Source organism: Furipterus horrens, unplaced genomic scaffold (genome assembly GCF_987537825.1).
Source record: "Furipterus horrens unplaced genomic scaffold, mFurHor1.1.pri manual_scaffold_11, whole genome shotgun sequence".
Classification (NCBI taxonomy): Eukaryota; Metazoa; Chordata; class Mammalia; order Chiroptera; family Furipteridae; genus Furipterus; species Furipterus horrens.
The window spans coordinates 84,234,140-84,247,221 of NW_028327181.1; the positions used below are offsets into that span (position 1 = coordinate 84,234,140).

Sequence of the window (13,082 nt, forward strand, 5' to 3'; positions counted from 1 at the left end):
TTATTGATAATAATATGATGATGGCTTTTATGGAATATATACTTGTGCCAGGTAATTTATGTTTTCTCTAATTTTTTTATCAACACAGGAAAATAGAGCAGATATTCATCTCATTTTACACATAAGAAAATTGATGCTCAAAGATATTAGATTATTTGACTATGGTTATACTCCAGGTAAAGAGTGGAACCATGATTTGAGCCTAGTTCTAAAATTGAGTGAATGTAGATTCCTGATTATAAACTGGGGGAAAGGAGAGAAAAGGAATGGCGAGGAAAAATTTTTCTCTCCTGTTAGCTGGTGAGGAAAAAACAAAGTTCTGTGCAAGAGAAAATAGATTATGTTATTCAATATGTCTGGCATTAAAATATCTTTTGTTAAATAGTCAATCTATAGTTGGAGAGAGATTTAATTAGACATTTTTGTATATTATTTACTAAAGACTCAAAGGAAATTTAAAACTCAAATTAAAAAAAATTGTTTGAAAGACCTTTAACAAAATAAACCAGTGCACAGTGCAAAGCAAAATACTCTCCCTCAAAATGTTGCTCCCATACCTCTCTGCTTCCCACAAGTAAACAATATAAACACTTCCATGGAAAATCTTTCTGGATCTTTTTGTATAAATTTACAATACATATTTTTCATAGTTCTGTTGTAGTTAAATTTTTAATTTTTATTTTCACTGTCTTATTTATAGGACTTATTTTCATATATGTGTGAGGCCAGACTCTTTCTGTATGCTTTTCCAAAGATGATCAATTGTCATACTGTCAATTAAAGAGTCATTTTTCCCTGATACAAAGTTTTGCTATTATCATATACCAAATACATACTTGAATTGGTTCCTGGACATTTTATTTTCCTCTTTAAATTTTTACATTTTCAAAGTATGTATCTATTCTGTCGGAAACAAAGATTTCTACATGGCTTCAAACAAAACTTAGTAGGCCCCTGCATTAGTTCTGTTCTCCACCAATTTCCACTATCTGAAGTCAATAGTTTTAAATCATTTTATCTATTTATTCTGATACTTATTTATTTGATTAAAAATAACATGCTTAACTTCTTTTCTCTTGAATTTCTGGTTTTAGATACCTTCTATTGCTTTCTTACTATTTTTTTTAATGTTCTCATTCCTCCTCTCCCTTAACCCTTTCAGTATTTGCTGTTTACATTATTATAATTTTTTGTCAATGTAATAAAAACTGAACCAATATTACTGTGTGATTGTAGCTTTTTTCTCCACAAACCAGGTTTTGTTTTTTTCTAGTGCTAATATTTGTCTTGTCATTTACTTAGTTTTCTATATACTTATAACTGTTTATATCCAAACTCTGATAGGACTTAAAATCTGTCGATTCATTCAGATGTATTAGGTCAAGAATATCCTATTTATAGATTCTTGGTATTTAGTGGAAATAATGAAAAATAATTTTTTGCTGTGGAATTCTAAATTTTTAATGACATTTATTTATTTTTTTGTATATGAAAGATCATCTGTTTCCTAGAGAAAATTTGGAAACTATCAAAATGTATATTAAGTTATTAACAATTATTAATTCAACTATGCCCTCAGTATCAATCCCTGATATTTTGCTTGTTACCTATTTTTACACCCATACACACACACACGTAATTAGTTATCTATTGCTATGTAACAAACCAACCATTTATTTAGCTTACTATTCTGGAGGTCAGCAGTTTAGGCTGGGCTCAGCTGGGCATTTCTTCTGCTGATCTCAGCTGGGCCACTCATGCGTCTGTGGTCAGTTACAGGTCAGCTGCAGTCAGCAAGGTAGCTCTGCTACAGGGGTTGCTTGGCAGTCCCCTGGGGCCAGGAGGTAGGTATCTCATCATCTAGCAGACTAATCCTGGTTTATGTATATGGTGGCCCCAGGGTTCCAATAGCTGCACGAGAAGAAACCCCAATGTACAAGTATCTTCTGAGCTTCTCTTTGGGTCATGTGTGCTAATATTCTTCACACCAAAGCAAGTCGCATAGCCAAACCCATCAAGGGATGGAGTTTCACCTCTCGGTGAGAAGGGTTACAAAGTGACGTTACAAAGGTTTATTTGTTTTGGGCTTACTCTAGGGTTTATAATTTGCATCTTAAATTTATCACTGTACTTTCAAATACAAGTATTTTACTTCACATGTAATGTGTAAGAACCTTCTACCACTATGCTTTCATTTCCATTCTCATCTTCTGTACAATTTTTGTCATATATTATACTTCTCTCTCTCTATATATATATATCATGAATGACAGATATTTTAATATTTTTGCTTTAAATAATCAGTCATTTTTCTTAAATTTTAATTTTTTATTGAGACTTTATTTTTATAGAGCAGTTTACGGGTCACAGCAAAATTGAACGGAAGGTACATAAATTTACTATATGTGCCCTGTCTCCCCACATTCATAGCCACCCCCATGATCAGTATCTCCCGTCAAAATGGTATGTTTAGTATAGTTGATAAACCTGCATTGACATGTTACAATCACCCGAAGTCCATAGTTTACATTAAGGTTCATACCTGGTGTTGTACATTTTAATCGGTTTGGACAAATGTATAATAACATGTATGCATCATTATGATTTCATACAGAGTATTTTTACTGCCCTAAAAATCCTCTGTGCTCCATCTGTTTGTCATGTCCTTGTCTCCCAGAACCCCTGTCAATTCCTGATCCTTTCTTTAATGGAATTTATTGGGGTGACTGGTTAATAAAGTTATATAGGTTTCAGGTGTACAGTTCTAGGTATTATACATCATCTGTATATTGTATTGTGTGTTCACCACCCCGAGTCAACTCTCGTTCCATCACCATTTATCCTCCCTTTAACCACTGATCTTTTTACTGTCTTCATAGTTTTGCCTTTTCCAGAATTTCATATATAGTTGGAATCATATGGTATGTAGCCTTTTCAGGTTGGCTTCTTTCACTTGGTAATATGCTTTTAAGGTTCCTCCATGTCTTTTCTTGGCTGGATAGATATTTCTTTTTAGGGCTGACTAATATTTTATTGTCTGGGTGTACCACAGTTTGTCCGCTCACCCACTGAAGGACATCTTGCTTGCTTCCACATTTTGGCAGTTCTAAACAAAGCTGCTATAAACCTCTGTGTAGAGGTTTTTGTGTGCACATATTTTTTGAACTTCTTTAGGTAAATACCAAAGAATATGACTGTTGAATTATATAATAAGAGTATATTTAGTTTTATAAGAAACAGTCAATTGCTGTACCATTTTGTATCCCACCAGCAATAAATGAGAGTTCCTGTGGCCCCACATTCTTGTTAGTATTCAGTGTTGTCAGCTTTCTGGATTTGGCCATTCTAATAGGTGTGTAGTGATATCTCACTGTTGCTTTGTTTTGCATTTCCCTGATGACATAATGACATATTATGTTGAGCATCTTTTTATATGTTTATTTGCCATCTTTGTATCTTCTTTGGTGAGGTTTCTAATAAGGATGAAAAAGCGAGGTTCTAATAAAGTCTAAAAGGATTAAAATAGTAATTTTTTAAAAATTGGGTTTTCTCTAGTTGAGTTTTAAAGAGTTCTTTGTATATTTAGATAACGATCATTTTTCAGATGTGTTTTTGTAAATATTTTTCCCCAGTCTCTTACTTGTCTTCTTATTCTCTTGACATGGTCTTTTGCAGCAGAAATTTTCAAATGTAATGAAATCCAGCTTATTGGTTAAATCTCATAGATCATGCCTTTTGTATTGAATTTAAAATCACACCCAAGATTATCTAGGTTTCCTTTTGTTATCCTCTTAGGAGTTTCATACTTGTGTGTTTTACTTTTATGTCTGTGATCCATTTTGACTTCATTTTTGTGAAGGTGTAAGGACTACGTCTAGAGTCATTTGTTTGCATGTGGATGTCCAGTTCTTCCAGCACCATTAGTTGAAGAGACTAATTTCACTCCATTTTTGTCTTTGCTCGTTTATTGAAGATCAGTTGACTATATTTATGTGGGTCTATTTCTGTGCTCTCTATTCTGTCCCACCAATCTATTTGTCAGTTCTTTCACCAGTACTACATTGTCTTAACTACTGGACTTTGTAATAAGTCTTGAAGTTGGGCAGCATAGTCCTCCAGGTTTGTTCTCCTTCAATATTGTTTGGCTATTGAGTCTTTAACCTCTCCATATAAACTTTATAATTAGTTTGTCATTATTCCCAAAATTGCTTGCTAGGATTTTCATTGGGATTGTGTTAAATCTGTAAGTCAAGTTGGAAAGAACTGGCATCTTAACAATATTGAGTCTTTCTACCCATGAACATAGACTGTCCCTCCATTTATTTAGTTCTTACTTGATTTCATTCATCATAGTGTTATAGTTTTTCTCATATAGATCTTGTTTTGTTAGATTTATTTATACTTAATTATCTTGGGAGTACTGTACTAATATTATTGGTATTTTTAATTTCACACTCCACTTGTTCATTACTGGTATATAGGAAAATAATTGACTTTTACATATTAACCTTGTATCCTGAAATCTTGATATAATCACATACTGGTTCCAGAAGTCTTTTTGTTGATGATTTCTAATTTCCTTTGTAGACAATCATGTCATCAGCAAACAGAGACAGTTTTATATCTTTCTTCCCAAGTTGTATACCTTATATTTCCTTTTCTTCTCTTATGGCATTAGCTAGAACTTCCAGTGTGATGTTGAAGGGAGTGGTGAGAGAGCACATCCTTGCCTTGTACCTGATATTAGTGGGAGAGCTTTAGTTTCTCACTATTATGCATGATGTTTGCTGTAGATTTTTTTGCAGATATTCTTTATCAAGTTGAGGAAGCTCCCCTCTGTTCCTCATTTACTGAGTTTTTATCATGAATGGGTGTTGGATTTTGGCAAATACGTACTTCTTTTATATCTGCTGATATGATCATGTGCATTTTCTTTTTTAGCCTATTGATGTAATGGATTACATTAATTGATTTTCAGATGTTGAACCGGCCTTGAACAGTTGGGAATCATTCATTTGATTTTGGCGTGCGTGTGTGTGTGTGTGTGTGCGCACGCACATGCGTGTGTGTGTGTGTTTAACACATTGTTGGTTTTGATTTCACATTTCAGGTGCTCAATAGCCACATGTGGTTAGTGGCGAGTGTATTGAGTAATGTTGATATGGAACATGCCATCATTGCAGAAGTCTTTTTTGGGTAGTGCTTCTTTAGAGGCTTGTATATTGATAACTTATCTGATTTTTAATGCCCATGAAAGAAGCAAAAATATAGGTTTTTAAAAAATACTATTTTGGTCAATATGTGGAAGATGGTGTCAAGATAGCTTTATTTTCTCATTTTAAAAGGTTTATGAAAGAAAGTTTGAAAATTAGCAAAGTACCATAAAGGAAAAAATACATATCTTCTGCAACCCCAAGGGATAAGATTTTTAAATAGCCTTTTTGAAGTGTAATATAGAAGTACACATATCATAACTGTTCAGTTGGATTAATTTTCACCAACTAAATAATATATGTCTATTTACTGCAGTTTCTCCATTCCTGGGTTCTTTCTGATTCATGTCTTAATTGTTTGGATTTTATAATCATAGCGTTCAAGAACACCTCAGTATATTTCTCATCAAGAGGCACATGATGCCAGTTTGTCTCACTACTGATGATGGCAACTTTCACTAATTTGTTTAAATGGTGACTACCAGGTCTCTCCAGTGTAAAGGCATATTTTTCTTTTGTAATTATTAAGTACTCTGTGGGGGCGCTACTTAGAGACTATGCGAATATCTTGTTCCCAGCAACTTTTCACCCAATGATTTTAGCATCCATTTAGGTAGCTTTCAGGAATCAATTATTATAAGGGAGTTGCAAAATGATGATTTAAAAAATTCTGTCATTCCATTTACAATTTTTGGCTGGCATTCTTCCCTAAGAAAGAGCTCCCCCTATCTCTGTTTCCTTAGACCCCCCCCCCCGCCTTTTTAAAATAAACATCACAGGTATTTTTTATGAAGTTGGGTGGTGTGACACATCACCATACTTTCGGACGCGTTGTTATGGATAGTCACATCTGTGTGAAGTGCTGTTAATCCAGGGGAATGTTTACTTTATAGCAGGTTGAACATTTTTATTTTTTGATTTAAACTGAGAATTCTTATAGAATAAGATTTTTCAAGTATTAACTTAGAAAAAAAAATATCACTTTGGGTCTTTCTTGATTAATTCTACTGAAACATAAACTTCTCAGAAACTGGGGCAACTGTGTTAAGGAATTCCCATTTACACTAGGCAAGAAAGTAAACAGTAAGTGGAGAGTAGGGTAACAAACACTTATGGTATCAAAAAACAACCGTGAAAAGGATCTGTCTTAATGTGCTAGCCCATTGCAGTTTAACATATTGCTTACAACCTTCACAATAGAATTTGAGTGACTTCAGTTACACATTCCAGGAGACTGGCAGTCTGTTACAATCAGAGTCTGAACTTTAGAGCAGGCTAATTTACAGCGATGGGATGAAGAAAGTTGTGGATTTGTATTACACACTCTCACCTGACACTGTATCTGATCCCTTACCTGCTGATTGACATCTTGAATGAGCTCTTTGAAGCAAGTTCCAGCTTAATTAAAACGTTTGCTTGGTTAGCAGTGATCTGTGAAAGCCTGTGATAAATATTGAATCAGGTTCACCTGCTGGTTGCTGTGAGTGGATAAACAGCTGCTTTGTGCAGTTTAATCATGAAACTGTGGCAGTAGAGTACTACTACTGTTTGAATTTTTTAAAAAGAATAGTTGAAAAGGTATAGTTATGTCACTTTTGCTATCTTACTAGAGTGTGTGCTTATGTGAGATTTTGCACAGCAGGCATTCAGTACCTGTTTAGATTGCTTGGACAACAGCAAATGGTTGATAAAGATGAACAATAAACCCTGTTTTTTATGCCTCAAAGATTGTAGTATAATTCTACCTTCATCAGCTTTTACCGCTAGCTCTATATGTGCATGACTTTTTGAAATAAAGAGGGCAATATTTTGCTTTTTTGCCAAGTTAATTGGTAAATGAAAATAATTCTGTTAAAGCTTTAAGATTTCAGGTTATGAATTTCAACTTTTCTGCAACTCCATTGTGTTTTGTAGTAACTTGAAAAAAACTTTTTGCCTGTAAAATGGAATTAAAAATTAATATTATTGAACTGTTTTAGAATTATGTTAATAATTAGGTAATTAACAAACATCAAAAGAGAAATGAATTTACAGGCAGTAGAGGAACCTTTATAAAATTATCTTCTTTGAATTATCAGATTGTTTATTACTTTGCAGAATAATTGTATCTGGCCAAGTTGATTGTAAAGAAAATACTGTTTCCATTTAATTTCCTTGTAAAATCAGACATAAGTTTGGGTGAAGCCCTCAACCAAATAAGTCACAGTCTTCTTTGAGCACCTGATGAATGTTATGGACTTATTTTCTAAAAATGCACACAAACTTGTGTCTATAGTTTCTGGGTCATCTCTAACCCTCTGTTATAGTTCATGGGCCCTAATCTAAGAACCTATTTCATAATAAATTGGATTAAAATTTTTTGGTCAGGAGGGATTACAAAGAAAGGTATTCTGCTAGGTATTAAGCAGCTGAGGAAGAACCAGAATAGTGTATATTTGTTGTGCTATGCTTTCTTTGCAGTACTTTTAGCATTTTTCAAGTGTATTATCCACTACAATCATTAGTTCTAAGGATTATCTACCATATGGGGGATTCCTAATTCTTTTCCTTAAAGATTTTATGGTTTTCTTCCTATCATCAATTTATTTGGAATTTTATGGGGAGAATAATGTTTAAGTCATATTCAATTTGCTCAAAATTGTTTTTTGATATTTTATTTGTTGAGACATGCCAATCTGGTTTATATTTTTTCATTATATATAGTATCCCATTAATTGAAAAAAAAGCCACATTTTACTGATCCATTCTTTTGTTGATGCAGTTAGCTTGTTCTCCTCACTATTACAAAAACAATGCTGCAGATGGTACACTATTGGATCTCCCTTAAAGTGCAAGAGTTTCTCTAGCATTTTTACCTGCCATTGTCGTGCTGGGTCGGAGGGTTTGTATATATTCGATTTAACCAGATCACCAGTTTGCTCTCCAAAATGGATCTGCCAGTTTATACTTGGATCAGCAGTCATGAGAGTTGCTTCATGTCCTTTCTACCACCCAATCCGGTGGTTGTGAAATAGAATCTGGTTATGGCTTTAATTTGCATTTTCCTAATTAGTTATGAGGTTGAGCCTTAGTTTGCATGTCTTTTCAGATGTTTATTGGCCTTTCAGGTTGCCCCACCCCCACCCCCCAGTGATTTCTTGTTCTTGGCCATCTACTGGATTTGTCTTTCTAAAGTTGATTTGTTGGAATTTTTTATATGTTATGGATACTGAGCTTCAGTTGGTTTCATGCATCGCAAATACCTTCTCTCAGTGTGTGCCTTGTTACTATTTTTTTAAGAGGAGTATCTTTTTAAATAGAAATTTGACATTTTAATGAGATCCTTTTTTCAGTTGTCGTGCTTTTGGTGTGTTGCTTAAGAAATCCTTCCCTACATTGGGATCATAAAAGATATTTTCCTGTATAGGGACAGAGATCGTATGGCCTACAAAACCTAAAATATTTTCTTTCTGGCCCTTTACAGAGAATTTGTTGACTCTTGCTTTAAAGAGTCTCTTGAGAGTCTTTTTTTTTTTTTTCCCTTGTGGAACATAATGGGAATATTGTTAGTGAATATTTGATTTAAATGTCAGCTAATAATAAGCTAAAATACTTTTTATGAATTTAATTTTATAGCTTACCCTTAGGAATATTTTATAATTATATTCATAAAAATAATGCACTTAGAGTACTAACTTAAACAATTCTTTAATTCATGAGTGAAACTGATACTAATAAACTCCAAAAAACTGCACTTTATAGAACAGTTAAAGAGTGAAGCTTTTAGTGAGATGAGGTGACCATTGTCATTGTCTTCTGTTGGCTTGATATATTAGGAATCCTAATGTTTCTTTGATGGTTGGATGGATGAATGAACAAATAAATGAATGCATGGGATAGTATATATAAGGTGGTTAGTCACAGGGACAGCTTTAATAAATGGTAGTTATTATTAATAATGAATATGTCAGGATATGTGTTTGTCACTCAAAACTAAAGTGGCCCAAGTATTAGCATAACAAGGTGATTTTTCTTTTTGGCCTTGAAAAGTAACAGATTGTCATGTATTTAGGTATAGTAATTTTTTTGTTGTGGGGAGAGGTTGGAGAAAGTTATGAAACTTTAGAGGTTGACATTGTAGTATCTTAATCTACTTGAACTTCTAATTATAGCCTTGTGAAAGAAATACTGGCAAGGACTTAGCAGTTGGCCTTTCTTTTAAGATCAAATCTTAAAATCTTTCCTCATCCTTTTAAGCCATTTTGATATATGTCTCTATATACCAGGACAAGAGAGGGAATAGATAGATGTTGTTAGAGGAACATTTTCCAAAAATTTTTGGTTGCTGGCCTTCTAAGACCAGTTTTGGCTACTGTAGATTTGAAATGTATTTTTAAACAATTGAATTCTGCATTTGGAAATAATATACCTGTCTCACCCACATGTGTGGTGTTATTTGGATTGGGTTTTCTTGCCTTTTGTCAAACAAAAAGGACTCTAGACAGTTTCTAGTTTTGGAAGAAGAAGCCATCTCTTAAAAGGGTTCGTTTCTACCACTCAATGTAGCTGATTTATAGGTCTTAGAGATTACAGGTTTTGGGGAGCCCATGTGTTATATCTTTCTTAAAGTGTCTTATCTATCTTTTCAAGTGTTAGTCTTTAATGAATTGGAGTACTATGACCTCCTGTCAGTGCTGTTTTTCTGATTCTTTTTCTAGTTTTCTTACTGCATTGAGAGTTGCTGATTTCAGTTCAAATAATTATTTTGTTATTAAATGTCTTTTTGAAGCCTCTACTCTATTGCCACATTTAGTTTTTTCCATCCTCAAATATGATTGTACCAAATCCTTTAGATGGAAATGTCAGTAGAAGATCACTCCTGAAGAAATAATTTCTCTTTAATATAGCAAAAGAAAAAGAATCAACTTTCTTTATTAATATCTTTCTTCTACTCTACTTGCCCATCCACCCAGTGAAAAACCATCTTCTTGAGGAGTCACCATAAATTCATAGGTGGTATAATGATTTCAGAGCACTTTAAATCTTAAAAAACAAGCAAAAACATGTTTAATATAAAGTTAGCCATGTTTTATAATTTTTAAATTATGAAATAAAAAAGACTTAAGGTATCTAAATAAAACTGCTCTAGTACGGAACATTTTCTGAAATTAGTTCTCAATTTTTTTATTAGTACAGCTACTGGCATAACATTTTAAGAGAAACACATTTCATTACTTAAATTATTGGTGCCCATTGCACACCTTTTAAAATTTAAAAAATTTGAATACACAGCAGCAAGTTATAAAGCTGTCTAATAGCGTTCTTTTTTGTTTGAATAATTGTATGAAAGTTGTATATATACATATCTGAAGGTTTGTAAGTTATATTGAACTATTTTCAAGTTATACTGAATTATTTGTCTGATTTATTTTGTATATTTCTGTGTTGTTTGAATTTTTGGTCAGTAAAAGAGTGGTCTTAAAAGGTGTGAGTGATAAAGTTTTAAGTGGAATTGGTGTTGAAAAGTGTTCCATCAAAAGCCTTGAGGAAAAAACCCTTTACTGGATTACTTGTATGCTTGGATATAATATATTCACATAGTATATAACAATGGACTGGACCCTAGCATTCTGATATACAGGATGAATTTAACTGTATCATGAGGGAAGAGAAATAGTATAATTGAACAAAAAGATTGAAGGTATAAAAAAGTAAACTAATTCTGCTACCTAGAGTTACCTTAATTCTTTTAGTATGTTAATTAATTAATGTGATCATTGCAAAGACCAAAAGAGAATTCAGTCAGAAATATCATGATATAATTTGCATCCCATTTTCTGTGTAACCATAAATTGTTAGATATTGCAACATATGTAACATAAACCACATGTCAGCTGTTTCCTGCCTCACTGTTGACAAGAGCCCCATTCATAACTCTTCTTTTTATCCTTTCAGTGAATAAGTAATTATTCAATATAGAAGGCAGGATATTTGGAACTGGCTATTTAATGTGGCAGCACTCTGTAATGAAATCTGCTGTTACTGGCAACCTGAGAGGGGAATGTAACAATTCCAGCATAGCTGTAACTTTATCTGCTTTGACTGTTTATTTGGCACATCAGTGAACCTTTTATCCCAGTGAGTGACAGTTCCAGAAGGGTCACATTTACATCCATTCTATCATGTATTGTAATATTTAATGGCGGACAAGGTTGAGCGAGACTGGGAGTAATTTGAACTTGCTTTTCCACTGAGTTGAAGCTAAAAGACAGCTTGATCCCCAGTATTGTGGTGTAACATGCTATGACTTAGCATTTGTTGATGAAGGCTAATCTTACTGATTATAATTTTTTTTAAAAACCTCAGTTAAATGGCATGTTTGTTCTACTAAACTATAACTCTCCAATACAAATTCTTTTAAGCTTCTGTGCTACTTAGTTTCTTTTCCCCAACAGTGACCATGTCTATAAAGTAACTATTTCACAGTATTTCTCTAAATGAGGCTGCACTGTCTCATATGTGTCGTAATTAAGGTTGTTACGTTGTTGTTATTCACAACCCATGGGTTCTATTATATAGCATTAAACTTTTTTTTTTCATTTTTGAGAGTATAGAAACAGGACAGAAGAAAAATCAGGTAAACATTAGACTATATTTCTGAAGTTCTATATGTGATATATTTAAGGAGACATTTATGTAACTTTAAATTATGAAACTGAATTATGAGTAAAATTGACCAGGAAAAACTATCTTCAATGATAATTTTACTCATGGATTTGCATTCTATGACAGGTAATTGAATTTCAGATATACTTGTTTCACACAAGCAACCTGCCTTTATTATTAAATATTAATAATATGCATTCATTTTCATACCTTTGCTAGAGAATAGTTTTCGCTTCTTGTTGTTCAGTGATACTTTAGATTCAACCTGATATTTCTATTCTTTTGTAAGCTATATTTTAAATACTTTAAAAAATATTGGTATATTATAGAATATTTAAATGGGCTATGCTGTGAACAAAAATAGTGCTATCATAATTAAGCTGTATATCACAAGTTCACTTAAAGCCTAAGCAAAATTAAAATTCTCAGTTTTGTCTTATTATTTTTATAATTTATGAAAGAGGAAAGTTAAAATGTACTTAAAACATTTGGAATTTGAGAGTTGGAGTGGTAAGTTAGAAACCAGTGCAAATATGGAAGCATCATAAGTTTTAAGAGTGAAAGAGGACCAATTTGAAATAGAATTTTTAGTTTCTCTTTAACGGCAAGTATTAGATGGTGTCTTGAAATTTCTCTTTATTTGACAGTTGTGGTTCATTACTTATGGGTTGATTCTATGAGGGGTTTGATAACATTTTTTATGCCATCCAGACGTTAGTTATCTTTTTTTTATTTTTTTGGTGCAGCAATCTGATCACTGTTCTAGGTGCTGTTGTTCTACTAAACAAGGTAACAGTCAAGATTCTTCAAATGCCATTAAGAAGGATCATAAGGGGAAATCCAAGGTACCAAAAATATATTTTGGGACACGTACCCACAAGCAGATTGCTCAAATTACTAGAGAGCTCCGGAGGACAGCGTACTCAGGGGTCCCAATGACTATTCTTTCCAGCAGAGATCATACTTGTGTCCATCCTGAAGTAGTAGGTAACTTCAACAGAAATGAGAAGTGCATGGAATTGCTGGATGGGAAAAATGTGAGTAAAGTTATTTTGTTTCAGAGAAAAAAATGAGGCTGAAAAGATTAAAATTAGTCATTTTTGTGTTCATTTTGTTTTATATGTACACTTCCAGTGATAATCAAATAACATGAAACTTGAATTAATTGCTAGTATTGATATTTTTGAAAAATAATTTTACCATAAGAAAGTCTTCACTTAAGTG

The 13,082-nt window shown here is 33.0% G+C and overlaps 1 protein-coding gene across 1 annotated transcript in view; it reads left to right on the forward strand.

Moving 5' to 3' along the window:
- Positions 1–13,082, forward strand: part of BRIP1 (BRCA1 interacting DNA helicase 1) — a 105,075-nt gene that overhangs the window by 17,160 nt on the left and 74,833 nt on the right. Inside the window, 1 exon segment of the mRNA XM_090292045.1 lies at positions 12,605–12,895. Coding sequence (XP_090148171.1) covers positions 12,605–12,895 — 291 coding nt within the window.